Raw genomic sequence first — 20,003 nt, 5'->3', positions numbered from 1 at the left:
AAACAGCAGTGAGAAACTGCTTGGCACAGAGAGACAGATCTCACATCTCCCAGGAATATCTCCATGCCAGCCACCCACCTGAGCCACGCTGGCAGCACTCACAGCCTCCTCCTCTCCCATCCATCCCTCCAAGTACTGGAGGGGAAAAGCAGAGAGGTTGCAGAGGAGCAGAAGGCTGGAGGAGAGATGGAGGCAACATTTCATGCAGAGCTTCAACTGCTCCAGGGTGTGAAGCCAACTTTTATCTCAAGAGATTTCTTTCCTTTCTGCTAGTCTGGACAGAAATTCAGAGTGGGAAACTGTGACCTGTTTGGAGACTGCAGAGCCTGCTCTCCTCCTAGAACTGCATTTGAGGCTCACTTCTGTTCAGGCCATCCATGAGGAAGCAGCCTCTTGCTCTCAGGGATGGAACCAAGCCCCAGGCAGGGCCTGCAGCTGCCAGCCTGGTACAGGAACATCTCCTGTTTAGGATCTCAGCAGGACCCAGAAAAGTTTTACTCATGCTCCCCTGCACAAGACAGATTTCTTTTAATAAATTTAATGTAGATTTAATTTACTCCATCTTTCTCAGGGGACCTAGGTAATAAGCTGGATTTGGTGAGCCCTGAATTTAAGTAAGCTATCCTGTTCAAAGTGAAATAAGGCTGTACATACATAAGCAGTCAGAGCATCTTAATCTCCAGCACTTGGCCCCTAGAGCAGCCCCGTGGGAAGGGAATGCAAGTCCCACATGCCCAACATGCAGCCAGACAAGTGGAACAGAATCAGCAGCTCAGCCTGGCTCACAGGAATGCTGATGGATGCCAGGACCTGCCAGCACTCAGCACTTCAGCCAGACAGGGACCACAGCCACCCTTCCTCAGACTGAGCAGAGCTAAAACAGAAGTGAGGAATGTCATTTTTTTATAGCTTGCCCAAAGTGAAATAGGTTTCCACCCAGCACTTAACACTACTTTAGGCCAGAGGAGTTCAGATATTCTGGTACAATTGACTTGGCTGTCTAAAAAAGGAAGAAACTCCACCACAACCTACCACAGAGCCCTGCAGGTTCTGGGGGAATGTGCTGGATGCTGATGTAAAAAAACACTCCTTTAAACTGATTAACAAACTCAATTGTTCTTTCCCAGCAAGTGCAAAGCCTGGCACCTTTTCCCACCTCACTGGCAGAACAACTCCCATGGAAAAGGAGCAGCTGAGCTCTCTGATGTGCTGGGAACACACCTCTGTCCTGGGAACCACCTCTGTGTGACCCCACAGCCCTGCCCCGCTCTCCCCACACCCTGAGCAGGTCTGACAGCTCTTTGCCCAGACAGCCCCTCTGCCCCCAGCATGGAGCATCTCCCTCCACGCTGGTGCAGCAGCCACTGCAGGAGATAAACAGGCACTGATCAGGTTTCCCTACTCACCACAAAGGGCTTGATTCACCAGAGCCTACTCCCTTTTCAGACTCTTTCTAAATAAATGCTTCAAAGACTTCTGGAAATTCATGCTTAACAGGCTTACTGTAATTCCAGAGCAGCAGGGCTCCTGTGGGCCAGGCTCTGCTGTGGGACTGAGTCACGCTCATTTTCTTCTGACACTCTCAGATACCCTTTCCTAAGAGGTAAGGCTACAAATCCTGTGGGCTGATGCTCATTTTGGGAGACCCTCACTGCCACCCATGACACAGCCAGGCACAGCTCTCCTGGCCTCAGCAGCAGACAGCCCTGCAGATGTAAGTTCAGGAGAGATGACACTTCTCCATCCTACAGATGTAAGTTCAGCAGGGATGACACTTCTCCATCCTGCAGATGTAAGGTTCAGCAGGGATGACACTTCTCCGTCCTGCAGATGTAAGTTCAGGAGAGATGACACTTCTCCATCCTGCAGATGTAAGTTCAGCAGAGATGACACTTCTCCATCCTGCAGATGTAAGTTCAGGAGAGATGACACTTCTCCATCCTGCAGATGTAAGGTTCAGCAGGGATGACACTTCTCCATCCCCTCCTGGGGCTCAGGGGATGCTCCTGGGCACAGATTCCCCACCAACCACTCTCCAGATGAGGAGCACATGAAAAACCAGCCCAGCACTTGGTGGGCAGCAGGTCTGTCACAGGCTGGGCACTCTGGGGCTGCAAGGACTCAGCACAGAGCACATTGTCACAACCCAGTGTCCTGAACAAGCCTCTGCCTCCACAGCAGGGAAGGACTAAACAGCACACTCAGGACTGCTCAGCCATCCTGGGAACAGGAGTTTTGGTGGGAGGGGTTGGAGCCCACTAACAGGGAGAGGAGGCAGGAGCAAGGAGTCAGGCAACCACATCAGGGTCTGCCCTCCTGCCACTCCAGGCACTGAACTCCCAACTCAGCACACAGAACTGCTGAGACACCTCCAAATGATTTAGTGCTGCTGCAGCTCCCAACACGAGCCAGCAGCCAGCTCCCCTCCTCCTAGAAGGGCAGGTTTTTTCCTGAAGAGCTTTATTTACAAGCAGTAAAGCAAGCCTGCATTTAGTGCCTCCTCATCCTGGCTGGATACCAGCACAGGCAGGTTCTTGCTGGGGAGGCAGGAAGGCACAGCATGGGATGAGAAATCCCAGCTCCACCTGCTCCCTGCTGAAAATCCCAGCACAGAATGAGAGATCCAAGCCCAAGATGAGAGATCCCAGCTCCACCTGCTCCCTGCTGAAGATCCCAGCATGGGATGAGAGATCCAAGCCCAGGATGAGAGATTCCAGCATAGGATGAGAGATCTCAGCCTCACCTGCTCCCTGCTGAAGATCCCAGCCCAGGATGAGAGATCCCAGCCCCATCTGCTCCCTGCTGAAGATCCTAGCATGGGATGACAGATCCCACACAGAATGAGAGATCCCAGCCCCATCCTCTCCCTGATGAAGATCCCAGCCCAGGATGAGAGATCCAAGCCCAGGATGAGAGATCCAAGCCCCATCCTCTCCCTGCTGAAGATCCCAGCATGGGATGAGAGATCCCAGCCCAGGATGAGAGATCCCAGCCCAGGATGAGAGATCCCAGCCCCATCTGCTCCCTGCTGAAGATCCCAGCATGGGATGAGAGATCTCAGCCCAAGATGAGAGATCCCAGCCCAATATGAGAGATCCCAGCCCAATATGAGAGATCCCAGCCCCATCTGCTCCCTGCTGAAGATCCCAGCACAGGATGAGAGATCCCAGCCCAGGATGAGAGATCCAAGCCCCATCTGCTCCCTGCTGAAGGTTCCCCATTGAGCTCTCCTGCACTGCTTTTGCACATCTCAGTTGTCAAGAAATCTCCCAGCATATTCAGAGAAAAACAGCCAGAATCCACTTCACTAAGCAGAAGAGCTGCTCCTAAGATTTTCTTTGATGCCATTCAACACAAGCAGCTGGATTCTCTATTTATAGCAAGATCATCAGTTTGGAAAGATGACTTATGTTCTTGTTATCACCAGAGCACCAGATACATAACAAATCCTCGCCGTGCTGGGAGTGCTACAAGTTGGTAGGACAGTCCTCATGGTCAGGCTGGGCTCCTCAGAGATCCAAGCAGAGAGAAAAGGAACATCTGGGGCCTGAGCTGCACCTCTGGCACTGACATTCAGACCCCTGCTGATAACCCCCATTGAGGAGGCTCTAATTTCCACACATACACTGAGCATTCCTCCCTAGAGTTGTTACCTTCCAAGCCAGTTTTATCCCACTCTAATTGCAGGGAATACTTGGGATTCAGGAGGGTGTTTGGGGAGGGATGAACAGTGAATTGCTGCAGCATTGTTACCTCTGGTCTGAGCTGCCTGAGCCAGAACCACTGTCAGAGAGCAGAGTGCTGTCAGCAAGAACAAAGGAGGGGAAGTCATGAGCATTAGTGCTCCAGAAATGATTCATGCTTCTTGGAAACAGATTTTGCTACAGATATCTGACAAACTCTGGTTTTTAACAAAGATTAAGGTGCTCAGAGATCAGGGTGTTTTTAAACCATATCTCTACATAATTCCAGGTTGGCACTAGCTTGCAACCCTCATGTTGTTGAGGGGGACAAAAGCAGCTCAATGCTTACCTTAGGACACCCCATATCCTCTCCACTACCATCATCCAGCATCTCAAGATCCCAATATACCTGTGACAATTTACTCAAGCTATGGCCATTCCTCTGCACAGAGCAACACCCAGCCATAGGTACCCACATTGGGGCTCTACCTACAAACTTTGGGACAGCAAAACACCTCACTCCCAGCTGACTTGTGCACCCCATCACTTACTTTTTATATGCCATAGAGAGAGTGAGGAATGAGGATTTGCTGTTTAAAAGCCATCACAAGCAGACAGAAGCCTGAACACCTTTGTGGTATGCATCCACCATTTGACCTCTGTTTTGGATCCTGAGCACATGCAGGCACAACTGTAAAAATATGCTGACTGGCAACAGTCTGGTCCTTTGCTCATTTTCTCCTCTCCTAAGCACTTTGCATTTCTGCACGAGAGATTTGAAGAGTGACAGATTTTAAGAGCAGCACAAAGAGGCAATTAACTTCCACAGCAATTCCTGCTGCCAGACTCCAGAGGTCACAGCAGTAGCCTAAAGGCTGAACATTGGATATCTCAGCAATCAGCCCTCAAGAAAAGAGGCACCAAACCAAAGCCCACTCCCTGACATGTTTGCCAGGCCATTTCAGGAGGAGCTGCCCTGAGCAGGAGAAGGAAAAGACCTTCCCCAATGCCTGGCAGAGCATCTTTCTCTATGCTCTGGCACAGGTCTGCAGCACAACCCAATGACCCCATTCCCTTCATCTCTTGGAAGGGCCTCTCTGGATAGTAGAGGATGATCCACATGTCCATCCTCCTCTTACTGGCCATGAGAGCCTCTAGCAAGGCTTGACCAAGCCAAGTGACAGCTCTGTGTCTTCTACACACCTACTTCTTCCCTGGGGATGACTTACAGCACAAAGTATTCCACAACAGCTCCGAGTGGAGCACACCCATCCATGCACTCCCTGGCTGCTCAGGGACAGGGAGCTGCCTTGGGATGAGAGGGATGGAAACCCACAGGCTTCCTCCTCCCAGCCAGGGAGCCTCCCTGCCGCCCACCTGACTCCAGCCCAGAAAGACAAGCTGCATCTCTGACAGCTCTGCGCCGCTCCAGGGAAGGGATAAGCACTCACACCCCGTTTGTCACACTTGGAAGCAAATCAGACAGACAGAACTCCACTCCACTTGTCCTCCCATTTTGTTAAACAAGGGATGGGAGGCCGTGGCACGTCTCCCTGCCAAGGAAAGCAGCGAGCAGTTTTTCAGCGGAGCGCGGGCGGGGGGAGCGGCTCAGTGCAGCAACAGAGACACAAACCCAGCTCGTGATTAGTTATTGACTCCAGAGGAGTTGCAGCTCTAGCAGCAAGCCAGCCAGGAGAGCAAAAATCCCTCTTTTGTTCCCCAGATTCAGACAGACTTGGCCACACAGCTGCCTGCTGCCTTGCTTCACACAGTGAGAAAAGAAAGTTAATCCAGCTCTCCTCCAGCAGGAGCCACCCAGCCTGGGGGAGTGATGCTACAGAGCCATCCCTGAGCATTCCTGAGCCTCATCCTGGCACCCACCACTGCTGGTGGATACCAGACAGCTCAAGGACCTCGTGGGACATTGCCAGGATCAGCAGGGACAGTGCCCTCCAAACTCTGAGGCCTAGCTCAGCTCTCCCCACAGTGCCCCCCAAAGCAGGACCAGCCATGGGGTTCCTGCTGCCCCCATGGTGAGTGGGTGACCCAGGGATCCCTGCTGCCCACACAGGGATTTCCAATCCTCCTTTACAGGAGAGAGCCAGACCCCTGTGCAGGGGCTGAATCCACCTTTTCCCAAGCCACAGCCTTCCTGCAGGAACAATGTTTCCCACTGTACCAGAGGTTAAGTAGTAGGAGAATCGTGGCCAACAAAGTCCTTTGGTGTCATCCCTTCCCCTCAGGAAGGGCACAGGTTACACACACGTCAGAACCACCAAACCCAAATTTCTCCCTGCTGCCTTTCTATGGAACAGAAGTTACCTCTTAGTTTGGACACCTGACCCAGGATTTCAGAGCCCTGCTCTTCATCCCCCTTCCCCATCAGCTTTCTCTGTCCTCCATATGAGAAGTGAGAATATTTACTACATTTAAGATCAGAGAAGAAAATTATGATTCATGGGCTCTTCTCTCTGTGGAAATGGGAATTATGTATCTGTATTTCTAGAGCATGAACAAACATGAGTACTTGTGTCTATAGCTTTGTAGATCAAGGGAGTGATTTTAAAGTCAACTCATCCCTGCATAAACCTGGACAGCCAAATAACAGAGTGGAGAATAGCGAAGTGCTGAAATCTGTTCCGGAAAGCCCTTGCTGTTTCTTTGCTCTCAGTGACCTGGCAGAGAGGGCTGTTATTTTAACATTATGCTGGTTGAAGCCTCACTGAACGGCAGGCGGGACCAAAATAATCCACATGGCCCCTGGAAGCCACAGAGTTGAGAGGAAAGTGCTCCAGCATCTCCAGGCAGCACAAGCCTTTATTCCCACATGCTCCTGCCAGCAACCAGGATTGCCTGCCCTGCTCCAAGTGAACTGGCTTCCCTCCTCCTTCCCCACAAATTAACTCCATCTCCAGCTGTCCCTGCACAAGCTTCCTGTAAGATTAATTATTCTTTGTACACACATGTTTGATGATTTACCCAGCAAACCAGGCACAATGATAAGGAATTCTCCATTTCCATCAGCGCTCTCCCCTGAGGCTCAGAAGTTTTCTGGGCAGGTCCTTCACCCTGGCACAGGCACAGGAAGAAGTGTGACTCCTCAGAAGGCCCACATGGGTCACCAGGACCAGTCAGTGTTTGTGATGCTGCTGCAAGGTCAGCTGAAGAAGATGTGCTCCTGAAGAGCCCTCACTGCCAGTCAGCAGGGCTGGCACTGACGCCAGTCTGAGTGGGAACATGAATGATCCCAAAAGGTGTGTCCCCAGCCACGCTGCCCCATGACCCAAGATTTCTCCTGTGTTTAGCAAGGCACAGTGAGCTGTTTGTTTGCACTGTCACCTTTCAGAAGGTGTAATTTACAAGAGCCAGAAGTTACCGTGTGAGGAGTCACCTAAGGCTGGTTCCGGCTGTGATCTCACACACCAAGCACCGAGGAGTCACCGCGCCGGGCTCGCCTGCTCAGGAAATGGAAAGCATCAAATTCAAATTGTGGGGCTGTGGGCCACACCTGCCAGGGGTGAGGAATAAACTCCTGGAAGCAGTTTATTAGCCTGGAAAGTCACAGTTGGCCACAGAAGGTGTAGGGTGGGATTGTGTAAGATACAATACAATGTAAGATGAGTTGATGCCACCCAGCAGGAAGCCAGAGCCTGTCAGGCTGTCTGATCTCTCCAGTGCTGAGCCCACAGAGCTCAACAGGGCTCACAAGTTCCTTTAAGATCTCTTACAGCAAACAGTCACCTGCTGTAACACCAAGAGGATGTTTCAGTAGCTACATGAAGCTCTTCCTCTGAGGGTGAGACATTTGCTTCATCCAGAAAGGAGAGGGTGCCCAAGAGATCAAGTGTGGAGGGTTTAAGCACCAGAGACCATGAGATACACAGCAGGAGGGAGAACACACAACAAAGAGTCACTTTGTGCTTGGCAGAAGTTGGTTTCACATCCAAATGTGACTTAACTGGGTGAGTTCTGACACGAGTAATGGAAAGTTTCTACCCCAGCTCATGAAGCCACTGTACAGGAAACAGCCTAGAAGAGCTGCTCAGTGACCTAAACACAATAAAAGCATCAACCACATGGAGCCCACCTCAGATTTTGGCTGGATGCTCCTGACAGCTTTCCTAGAGCTCAGCTGCCCCAGCTCTTTCCAAAATCCCTGCACTAGCCCCAGACACCAGATCCCACCACAAAACCCCTCCTGAGTTCAGGACCTGCACTTAACAGCAGACCCTGATGCTTCTCAGAATCAAAGCAGTAAGGAAGCAGAAGGAATGTCTAGAACAACAATACACTTTTCTCCTTCCCTACAACACCACCAGGAAGCAGAGGAGAGCTGGTGTAGAGCAGAACCTGGCAGGTCCTCTCCAAATGGGAGTTGTAGAGGCAGCAGCGAGTAACTTTGGCCAGCGGCAGCACAAGGGGCCAGCACACCAAACCCTGCAAGGCCAAACTCCTGTCCCTCCCAAGAAGCACCTTCAGGAATGGGTGGAAGGCAATGGGATGGGCTGAGGAGGGAAGTCAGCCAGACTTCATTAAAACATCTTTGCTGGAAGTACATCTGGGAGTACTCTCCACTGAGATAAACGCTGGATCTGCAACTGTTTTGCTCTGACAGGCGTTAAACAGGCTACAAGTTTACACATGTCCTAGATACTTTTTTTCCAAAAGGAGCTTCCAAAGCTATTGCAGACAACTGGGAGAGGTGCTCTCAAAAGCAAGGCACAGGCAAGCATGGGCACCATCATGCAGGCTGACAGCTCTTGAACAGAGACTTCGCATTTTACATTACTCGGTCTTTTTTTCCCCCTCCAATAATTTGTTACAAAGGAAGCAGCATGCACACACAAGAAGCAAGCAAGACCTCAGGGAAAACAGCAAATTGGTTCACATTTCCACAGCGCTGAGCACAAAGCTGACTTGCAAATGCGAATGACTTCTCCCAGGCGGGGGAGGAAGCTCTCAGTTTGGATGATCCGAGCCCAGCCGCTCATTTCCCTGCAGCCCATCCCCATCCCTGTGCCCTGACGGACTGCACCAGCCACGAGCATGGCCCGAGCCTCGCGTGGAGCAACAACAACCACCCCACAGCCCAACACGTCCTGCTCCAGACCACTGCTGCCCAGCGGGGACTCTCAGCACCTCGTACACACCGCGGGCATCTCCCACACCAGCAGAGCCACAACTCCAACGCCCGAGTTCATTCGAGATGTTACAGCACGGCTGCTCGCTGCGGACGGTGCCTGCGAGCCCGGGTGGGCGCCGCTCCTGCCAGGACACAGCAGAGCCCATGACCCCTCTCCTGCCCACCGGGACACGGCACATCGCCCTGCCCTAACACATTCGGGCTCCGTCCGACCCCGGGGCACCAAGCTCGGGGTTCGGGCGATGCCGGCAGCCCTGGGAAGCCGCAGGACTCGGGGAAAGCAGAACGAGACGGGCGAGCCCCTCCACCACCTCCCGCTGCCAGCCTGGGCACCCGCCAGCTCCGGAGGCTGCCGTGGCACAGCCCCGCGCTGGGCTGTTTTGGGAAGGGGGCTGGGAGGATGTTTCCTTATTTATGGGATAGGAGCAAAAAGTAAGAGGAGGAAGCGGAGGAGGAAATAATCCAGCAGGTTGCTCCCATCGGCCCCTCCCGGCCGCCGCATGGCAGCGGGGGCAGCAGCGATGGGGCAGCCCCGGAGCCGCCAGTTCCCAGAGCCGGGGAAGAGAGCCCGGCCGCTCCCCGGGGAGCCCGGCGGGCCAGGGCAGCCCGTGAACCCCTCCCCGGGATATCCGCCCCGCCGTGCGGCCCCGCGGGCACAGTAGGGCACGGCAGGCCGCGGGCTCACCTCGGTACTGCAGCGAGCCCGAGAGCCGCACGGTGACGGTGCCGGCCAGCGGCTCGCCGGGGCTGTAGACGACGCGGCTGTCGCCCAGGCGGATCTCGAAGAGCTGCACCTTCCCCATGGCCGCGCCGGCCCGGCCGCTCTCCTCCGCTCCGCTCGTACCTGCGGCCCGCGCTGTGCCTGCCCCGGCGGGCGGGACCGCCCCGCGCCCGCCCCGCCCCGCCCGCGCTGAGGGAGCGGGGCGGGCCCGAGGCGGCGGCGGCGGCCGGGCCGGCCCGGGGGCTGCGGGTGGGTCCCTGCCGAGGGAAAGGGGCAATTGTGCGGCCAGGCTGAGGGAAAGGAGCAGGCTGTGGGGCTGGGCTGTGAGGGAAGGGGTAGCTGGTGGATCCCTCACTGCCATAGGGTCAGGCGATGAAGTAAGGGGTAGCTGATAGATCACTGACTACTGTAAGGGAAGGAGCTGTGGAGGAAAAGGCAGCTTCAGGGCTTGGGCTGTGCTGGGAGGGAAGGGATTGCTTGTGGGGTCAGGCTGGGAGGGAAGGAGGAGATTGTGGGGCTGAACTGTGAGGGAAAGAGAAGCTGGTAGATCCCTGACTGCTTTGAGGGAAGGAACAGGTTATGTGGGAAGGAATCACTTGTGGAGTCAGGCTGGGAGGGAAGGAGCAGGTTGTGGGGCTGACCTGTGAGGGAAAGAAAAGCTGGTGGATCCCTGGCTGCTTTGAGGGAAGGAATCACTTATGGGGTCAGGCTGTGAGAGATAGGACTGGTTGTGGGGTCAGGCTGTGAGGGAAGGAACCACTTGTAGGGTCAGGCTGTGAGGGAAAGGAGTGGTTATGGGGTTGGGCTGCGAGGGAAGGAGCTGACTGCCCAGCACGGGGCCACCTTGCCTGCCAGTGATCCTTGCTCCCTCTAATCTCATTTCCTCTCTGTAATTCTCCAGGCCCAGCTGTCACCTCTCCTAGCTCCTGTTTTCATAACCCCAGTGCTTTAAGTGTCAGTAAGAGCCAAATTCAAGGGACCTGGCAGCAACCTGGGACTGAGGAGTCAGTAATGACCCCATGCTCTCTGTGGATCAGTGGGTGAAGGTCAGGGTGTCCCAGGAAGCCAGCAGTGACCAGCACACTTCATACCTTTGCCACATTCCTCCTTCATCTCTGCCTGATTGAATAAAAACCATCTGTAAAACCCACACCAAAGGCAGCGCCGGGAAAAGGCACCTCCCGGCCGCTGGCGAGCAGGCTGTGTACACAGGCAGAATGAATAAGTGTAAAAGGAGCTGTTTATCTGCAGAGCACACCCAGCCCGGACCTGGCTGGACAGACAGACATCCTCCCACTGCCCCACAGTGACAGCAGCCTGGGTATGTGGGGCTGTGGAAGCCTGAAATCCCTCACACGGCACCAAAGGAGTTCATGTGCCCCGGGTACACAGGGCTCCTGCTGGGAAATCTTTTCAGACCCTCCCTCCTCCGGTGCTTAAGAGCTACCTCTGTTTCCAGGCTGCTGCGTGTAGTCACAGGCTACAGACACACAACAGCCTTGTGCCAAGGCTTTCTGCAGCACCTCTCCTCCCGCAGGGCGTACCCTGGGATCCGTCCGCACGCAGCTCTCCTTGTGCTGCCCTTAGCTGCTGTTTTCCCAGGCTAAGCACGCCAATTTGCTCCAGCCTTTTTATTTTGTAAGACGAGCCTGCAGCCTCTTTCATCAGTCTCCGCAGCCCCTATTTAGCTCTGCCAGCAAAACCAAACAAATTAGGAGAAGGGAGGAGGGGGAGTGAAAACACCCCTGAGCTACTGCAGATTTTACTGAACCCTCTTCCCCCATGGAAACCGGCCAAAGGTTCATGATTTGAGGCACAATTAGGGCCACCCCATCTCTGGGCCAGCACTGGCACCCTTGCCCCAGAGGGACACCATATATGTGACAACTCAGGGTGGAAAAATCCTTCACCAAACCCAAGCCACTTGTGCCATGGCACAGCTTCTCCTGACACAGAGATTTATGCGCCTTGTTTGCAGAGAAGTTAATTTTAAGCACAGCAAAGTTGCTCGCCCAAGGTCACAACGTGAGTAAAAAGGATTCCGGCAGCAGGAGCTGAACAAAAGCAGCCAGGCACAGCTACAATAGTGCAAGGGTTTGTGCTGAGATACACAAGGTCCCTTGTCATGTCACAGCCAGCAGTGATCCCACAGCACTGATCCATCCCCTGGATCACAGCTACACTGGGCAGAGCAGTCTGTAAAATGGAACTGCATGGATATAATTGAAGCATGGAGAAGAGAAGGCTTCAGGGAGACCCCATTGCAGCCTTCTAGTACCTTAAGGAGGCTTTAAAAGTGGAAAGAGAGGGACTTTTTATATGGGTAGATAGTGACAAGACAAGTGGCAGTGGTTTAAACTGACAGAGAGCAGGGAGAGATTGAATGTTAGGAAGAAAAAGCTTTACTTAGAGATAGGTGAGGCCCTGGCACAGAGCAGCTGTGGCTGCCCCTCGATCCCTGGAAGTGTCCAAGGCCAGGCTGGACAGGGCTGGGAGCATCCTAGGAGATAGTGGAAGGTGTCCCTGCCCGTGGCAGGGAGTGCAATGAGATCATCTTTAAGTTCCCAAACCAGTCAGTGATTCTATAATTCAATGTATTCAATGCTTGCAGTGCTAGGGCACCCATCATTCCCCTGGTGATGCCAGATTCAGGAGGATTTTACTCATTGCAGTCAAAATGTGTATTTACATTCCTGCCTCCCTGCTCACCCCAGAGTCATTCCTCTTATCTACTTGTGTGAGGAGTCACTGGAGTTAAAACTCAGAGCAGTTTAAAAAAAAAGTAAGCTAAGGATGTTTGGTAAACTTCCACAGTTTGCTTTCTGATATTTTCTACTATTGTTTTGGTTTTAAAAAAATGTTTTGAAGAGTTTTGTTGTTGTGGTGGGAAATCTCACTTCCTCTGCATTCTGTGTGCTCTCCTTCCTCCTCGTCCCCTTATTAAAAGGGAAATTTAAAAAGAGAGAAGGAAAATGTCAAGATAAGCTCTAGAATAAAATTTTCCTTTCACATGTCACCACATTCCCCTAACTTCAAGGAACATGACATTTTCTGACAAAGAGCATAGTAGTTATTAAAAAGAAAAAATTATCAATAAACCCCCCTTCAGGAGCACCTGAGCCGTGCTTTGCCAGCAGCACAGGAGCTGGGAGAGCGGCTGTGAGTGGTGTCACATGTGGGAAAAATGTGCCCACGGAGGGCTCAGCTGTTCCTGCAAGTGTGAGACACACAAACCTCCATCATGGAGTCACAGGCATTGGCTTGTGATTGAATTTGTTGCTCTCTTGCCTTTCCAGGAGTTCCCAGCTGTGCCTGCTGACACGGAGGAGGCACAGCCCCACCTGACCGTGCCTCAGTTTCCCCCCGCTGGGGCTGCTCGGGGAACGAGCAGCGGAAATGCCAGGGCATGGCTGGGCCGTGAGTGATGCTGCGCTAACCACGGCAGCGCGGCGGGGCGAGGCAGCAGCGCAGGACCGGGGGCGGTTCGTGTCTCGGGGTCACCTCCACCTGCCCCGGGCTCCGGTGGCTGCAGGAAAGAAGGACGAGCCCGGCAGGTGCTGCCCAGCACCGCAGGGACACCCAGAGCCTCTCCTGCTCTCTCGTTACAAGACCAGGCTATCTCTCCGCCCTCAATTCTCTCGCTTTTGCGTTTCCAGCCTCTCCCCCCGCTCCTACTGGGTTTGGCGAGGGCGTGACTCGCGGAGCCCATCGCACCCCATCAGGGCAGGCACCGGAGCGGCTGGGATGGAGTGGGATGTAAAGCAGCCGAGCTTTGTGGAAGTTGACCTTTAGGTTTCTTATTTCTTTCCCTTGAACTAAAATACACAGATGTGAAGTGCCATGGAGGGCTCCCTGGGCTACTTACACCACTGACAGCCGTTCTGTATTCCCGTGTACATAAAATCCATTACCTTAATATATTTATATTACACTTAGGTTTATTACCTTTCTAAATAATTTCCCTGCTTCACTCAGTGCCTCACCGCTTCTCGGCTGATTTGCTGGAGGGTAAACTACGTCATCTGATACCAAGAGCAACAACAACAATTACTCATTTGTCTCAGGCTGTCACCTCCCAGCAGCTCAGGCAGAGGTGGTACCGTTCAGCCACACCTCCCTGCACACCGCCTCCCTCCTCACAGGAGGCCACAGCCAAAGCCCCCTGTCCCCCTCCTGTGGCTTCATCAGGGATCCTGTCCCCCTCCTGTGGCTTCATCAGGAGGTCACAGCCAAAGCCCCCTGTCTGCCTTCTGTGGGTTCATCAGGAGGTCACAGCCAAAGTGCCCTGTCCTCCTTCTGTGGCTTCATCAGGGATCCTGTCCCCCTTCTGTGTGTTCATCTGCATGGCAACTCCCAGGCAGCTTCCCGAAGGGTGGAGTTGGATGTCCCACCAGTGCTGTACAAATCTCTGGGCTCAACATGTGATAGAATTATAGACATATATAGAATTATAGGTTTGGCTTGGGAGGGACCTTAAAGCTCATCTCATTCCTCCCGCTGCCATGGGCAGGGACACCTTCCTCCACACCAAGGTGCTCCAAACCCTGTTCAACCTGGCCTTGGACACTTCCAGGGATAGGGCAGCCACAGCTTCTCTGGGCAACTGTGGCACAATGTCCTGGGACTCTGCAGCAGCTCCCCACTGCTGCTGGAACTGCACCAGCCTCCTGGTCTCACCAAGCCTCCCAGACACAAGGGCCACCAGCCCACCACAGCCCAGCCCCTGGGAGGATGAGAGGAGAGCAGGAAGCAACCAGAAACCACCCAGCACACAGAGCCAGGAGGCACCACTGCTCAGGGGCTCTGCAGGGAGGCCAGGCAGCTGCTTTGGGCTCCATCCCACAGAGGCCTCACCAACTGTACCCCAAGACCGTGCCCCAGGCCTCACCCAAAGAGTAAGAGACTGAAACATGAGTGACTCTAACAGCATAACAAATAACATTGGCTTACCCTCACTCTGAGAGCCTGGTGATGCAGTAACTTGGCTGAGACACCACCAGAGGGACTGCCCTTCACCAGGTGAGAGAAACCCTGCCATGCCATCCCCCAACAGTTTGTTTCCAATGCTCATGCCCTTTGTGCCAGCATGCACACCTGCTCTCCAGGCCAGCTTTGGCAGCTTCATCCCTTGCTTCTTGTTCTGCTGCTCTCTGATGTCAGAAAGTCCTTTGGTGCCACATCCTTTCTCCTTGTGACAGTGTTTACACACCGGAATAAACACTCCTCTCAATGTCTGTGGTAAACAGAGCAATTTGAGCTCTTCAAGCCTCTTTCTGCAGAGCATTTTCTCCAGCCCCCATGTTATTTGCTGGCTTGTGTCTGTGCGAGCCCACAGGCTGGCATTTGTGTGTCGACTGAAACGTGTGTGCAGGAGCAGCCTCCCACACACAGACACGTGCGCAGACAGGAGTCAAAGCAGTAGAGCTCATTTGTGTCCCTGCACACACAGAGGCCCTTCAGCTCACATCACTGGGGCCAGGTGAGCACCCCTGGCTAACACACAGGGTGCTCCTGACCTGGTCTTCTCCCCCATCCATTAACCCTCATCCCTGGGATTCTTAAAGCAGCTCCTCCTAATCTCCCCCTCCAAACCATGCAGAGAGATGAGGGCAGGGAGAGCGAGTCCCCAGCTGAGGCACTGAGGTCCCATGGCCCAGCTGGCACCCATCCCCTTCACGTGGGTGCTGAGGCTTTGATCACTTAATGCCCAGCCAGCACCTGGCAAGCCTCACTAGCAAATCCTTAGAGAGAGACAAGGCATTAATTACTATTATTATAATTCTAATTGCACTGCCTGGATTTCTGATCTCCTTTGCTGGAAGAGTTCCCGTTGCTCAGCGTGAGCATGGGGTGAAGGATTGGGTGGTGGGATGCGTGTCCTCCCTTCCCTGGGGGGTTCAGCATCTGCAGGGATGGCAGATTGCTTGCACAACTTACAGGGTGTGGGAATAGGATTCACTCGACCTCAGTGATCCCAGTGGGACCTTGCCTGAGAAAAAACTGAAACCACAGACTGAATTCTCATAATCCAGCACCACTCAGGATTTTGAATTTCTCCCTCACTGCAAAAGACTCGTGGAATATCCTGAATTGGAAGGAATCTACAAGGACTATCAAAGTCCAACTCCTGGCCCTGCACAGAACCACACCAAGAATGACACCACGTTTATGAGGGCCAAGGAAAGCAGCAGTTGCTTTTCCACATGTAGGAGCAGGCTGAGGTCAAAGGATCATGGAGTTTCCTCCAGGGAAATGCTGTGCTGTGGGAGCAGGGCGGTCCCATCCTGAGTTGTCTGCCATCCCAAGAGATGTCCTGGGCAGGCACAGGGTCCAGCAGCACAAGATCACTGATACTACCTGAAGTGCAAGACATGTGGATGCTGTATTTGTCCTGGCTCTCATGCCTTCCTCCCCTTCACTGCCCAGTTTTTCTGCTTCTCTTTCCTCCTGTAACAATATCTCAGCATGGCTGCCCAGGGCTGTGATCCACTACAGCCCTAAAAACAGCTCTCCCCACACTCCTGACGTTTGATCCCATCCCTCCCAGTGGGGAGCTCACTTCTCCACCACAGACTCATAATCAGGGAAGGGACATCTCATTAGCCACTCCCAGGCAAGGTCCACAATCACACTTCCTGCAGCACTTTCACCTAAATCCACTGAATTCTTCCCAGAAATGGCCAAGGAATACACCCACATTGTTGGCTGCAGGGGAGAAACCTGTGACAGAGAGCCAGTGACAGCAGTGGTGACGTGAGACCACCACTGCGGCCAGCCAGAGGATTGGATCTCTGTGTGGCTCCGCAGCCCCCTGCTAGGATTAATTCAGTCAAGCAGCCTAGCTGTCCCAATTCTAGGTGATAAAAAGCTTTGGCATGGCCCCTGACCCACATGCAGGGACAAAAGTCACCAAGAAATCCCTCAACTCTCCACACAACCCAGGAGGAGGTGTCTGGGGACGGGAGATGGTGCACCAAGGGTCACATCAGTGACACAGCTGGAAACCCCTGGGGTGCAGGGTCCCCACAAACATCCCTCCTTCTCTCCCACATCTGTTGCCAATCCCACTCCCTCTCTCAGCTCACATCTCCTCACCCCACTGCTGAGAAAAACACTTCCCTTTCCCGCTCCTCACCGGTTACTCCATGTGTCCAGAGCAAAATACAGCAATCTCCAGCATGGAGAAACATGTCCCAGCAGCTGCTCCTGCAGGAATGCAGAGTGCAGCCCTCTTGGCACATCCTGAGCAGGATGTCTGAACCAAACCATGGCTTGGTGCAGGAGCAGATGCATCCAGAAGAGCAAGGCTCAGGGTTGTTGTCACCTTATTGCAAGGGTTCCATACTGGTGTCTCCTTATTGCAGAAGTATCACACCTTCTTGGTGTTTCTTTTGGTACCTTCTCAGAGCACTGCCTCTTTCTTCTTCACAAAGCAGCCAACAGACTCCAGTTCCCTTCTTAATACCACCCCACTCATTATAGCACTCATCTTCTCACAGCTGTGGCCTGTTAAAGTCAGGCCTATTCCTAATCTGATAATTGGCCCAGCTGCAACTCCTTAGAGGTAAGATCACTTTCTACACCATCTTTATTTCCTAATATTCTATCCCACTACACAGGGTGACACTGATCCCCCTCCTCCTGCTGATGTGAGTGGCTCCAATGGACTGAACAGCCCAACCAGCACCTGGTGACACAACCAAGAGTCCCCTTCCAAACAAAGCCATCCCTTTGTGTCATTAGGCTACATGCAGAGCCCTCCCCATCACCAGGGCCTGGGGAGGGGACAGGATGGCACCCCAGCAGTGCTGACACAAGGACCAGAAAACCACCCCGAGCCAGGCATGCAGGGGAAGGAGTTAATGCCTCAGCCCAAGCTGCTGCTGTGGCTGTGCCCTAGGGCATCGTCAGCCACAGCACATTTCTCTTTGTGCAGTAATGCTTTCCAAAGGAGTTTGCTGGCTGGCTGCATCAGGGAGGAATGCTGGGGATAAAGCTGGGAGAGCAGAGGTGTTCTCCACACCACACCCTGCTGCTCCTATCCCTGCTCATCAAGGCTGCCCTGGGATTGTCCCTCACCAGATATTTCCCTTTCCCAAGCCATTATTTGGGTTTCCATGAGCTAATAGCCAGACTCAAAGGTCACCGCTCGGGCCAGCCGGAGCCGTCACGCACAGGTGAGTCACACCTGGCAAACCCGCCCTGGCCAGGGCAGGAGCAGCACTGAAACATCCCCAGTGCCAGGACAGGAGCGATGCCTCCCCCTTGCACAGCCTGGCACAGTGCTGCTTGCTTGAGGAGAGTCCCTGCCCATGCCAGAACCCCCAGCCTGTGCCATAGCCAGCTGAGCTGGTGGCAGGTAAAGCAGCTGAGCTCTGCAGTGTGCTCTCACCCAGTGACCAGGCAGCAATGGCACCTGGGCAGCCACTTGCTCTGTGGCCCTCGTACTGGGCCAATTGCCAAAAATCTGTCACAGACATCTTTTATGAAAAATCCTTTCCTTAGGATTTTTCCTCCTGAGAAGCTGGGAGGCCTCAGGAACAAAATGCAAACAATGATTATCTGCTGCTGTGGAATGCAACAGGTGCATCTGTGATTGGTCTCATGTGGTTGTTTGTAATTAATGGCCAATCACAGTCAGCTGGCTTGGACTCTCTGTCCCAGACACAAGCCTTTGTTATCATTCTCTCTTTTTTCTATTCTTAGCTAGCCTTCTGATTAAATCTTTTCTTCTATTCTTTTAGTATAGTTTTAATGTAATACATATCATAAAATAATAAATCAAGCCTTCTGAAACATGGAGTCAGATCCTCATCTCTTCCCTCATCCTAAGACCCCTGTGAACACGGTCACAAAAATCAAACTCGCTGTCCCCAGCGGATGGAGCAGCTCTGGCAGGTTCTATCAGCAGCCCCAGGACACTGCTCCTGCCAGCAAGCCCCAGCTCTCTGCATGGAGGAAAACCGCTGATTCCACCTCCACAGGTCCATTGGGGCTTCAGGATGGTGACAATTGAAGTACAGGTGATTTTGGTGTGGCCCAGGGCTGCCCTGGGGAGGCAGCCAGCACCTGTCACCATGGGGACAGTGATGGAAAGAGCCACCAGAGCATCCCCAGCACTCTGCCAGCCTCCACTCCTCCCACACGGGTGGGAGCAGAGCAGGATGAGCTTCTACACATCCCTGTCCAGTATCCCAACTCTGCCTCTCTGGGGAAACCTGCCAAGGCACCATCACCCAGTTTCCCTGCTGGAAAGTGGGAGCTGAAGTCACTGTGCTGCCCCAGGGATTTGTCCTGACACAAAATCCCAAAGGAGCGCATCAGGGGCAACACAAGACCCCAAAGGAGCGCATCAGAGAGCCTCCAACACCCAGGGCAGGTACGAGGGTGCAGCCTGGCAGAGAAACACCCAGTGGGTGCAGCCAGGAGGGCAGAGCCTTGCAGACCACATACAGACATCCAAGAGGTCCATCCATCAAACTGGAAGCCAAGAGCAGGTCAGCTCATTCCAACAGCATGAGTCAGAACGCAAAGGAGGACAGAGCAGCAGTGAGGGATGTACACGACCCAAACTGCCTCTCCCTTCCCCAGATTTTGTGGCAGTGAGAAAACACATGCTGAGCACTGAAAGGCTGGTTAATAAACATTGGGACCTTGGTCTGAGGACAAGGAGGGGAAAGAACTTGGTATGCCTGAATTAATACAGCCAGGATCACTGTTAACAGCATGCTTCAGCTCCCTGAGAACACGTGGGTGAGGTGAAAACATCCCTGGCACAGCGTGGGTCCATCTCCATGGAGCTCTCTCCAGGACAAGACAATCACCCCAGCTACATCTCCCAACTGATTTTATCCCTCAGGGTTGGAGTTTCCTTATATATCAGCTGCTGCCAAATCTGTCAAACTTTTACTTTCCCTGAACTACAATATCACAGTTCTATTTTCCCACCCTCCCTTCATGCTGGGAGCTGAAGATGGTTTAGAATAAAACCAATTCTTTTACTAGCAGCTGTTTCCCAACAGCACCCACCACCTTTGCACACTGCTGCCATGGGCAAATATCACAATCCCAGCCCTCTTACAGCTATTCTTACAGAGTCCTTCTAAAACCTGCCTTGCATTGACATTTCAGTCCCTGAAAACACCTGCCCTGATGGGAGTCAAGGCCTACAAATGCATTCAATTTCTGTTATTACAGTTACCAGGCTAGAGCAGCACCAGGAGAAATAGCTTCATCTATAAATACCAGGAGAACGCTTCATTTGGGTTTGGACCATCTCTCCACTAGACACCTGCCTGGCTACAGCTACAGCCCAGCTGCTGTGGAGCCTCTCCCTCCTTCTCTTGGGCAGCTCTGCTGGTAGAATTTCACTGTTGGCATCCCTTGCTGCAACCCAAGCACCTGCAGAAGCTGCAAAGAGCTTAAAAGAAAAAGAGAAAAGCATTATGGCAATTGC

The 20,003-nt window shown here is 53.2% G+C and overlaps 1 protein-coding gene across 1 annotated transcript in view; it reads right to left on the bottom strand.

Annotated features, from left to right (window-relative positions):
• Window positions 1–9,742, bottom strand: part of ARRDC1 (arrestin domain containing 1) — a 39,360-nt gene extending 29,618 nt beyond the window's left edge. Inside the window, exon 1 of the mRNA XM_074556053.1 lies at window positions 9,512–9,742. Within this exon, the coding sequence (XP_074412154.1) occupies window positions 9,512–9,629 (118 nt within the window). The 5' untranslated portion in view covers window positions 9,630–9,742. The remainder of the gene's footprint in view (window positions 1–9,511) is intronic.
• Between the last annotated feature and the right edge of the window lie 10,261 nt (window positions 9,743–20,003).

The sequence above is a fragment of the Zonotrichia albicollis genome, chromosome 21 (assembly GCF_047830755.1).
Source record: "Zonotrichia albicollis isolate bZonAlb1 chromosome 21, bZonAlb1.hap1, whole genome shotgun sequence".
NCBI classification, from domain to species: Eukaryota; Metazoa; Chordata; class Aves; order Passeriformes; family Passerellidae; genus Zonotrichia; species Zonotrichia albicollis.
This window is presented reverse-complemented; position numbering and strand designations above follow the sequence as displayed.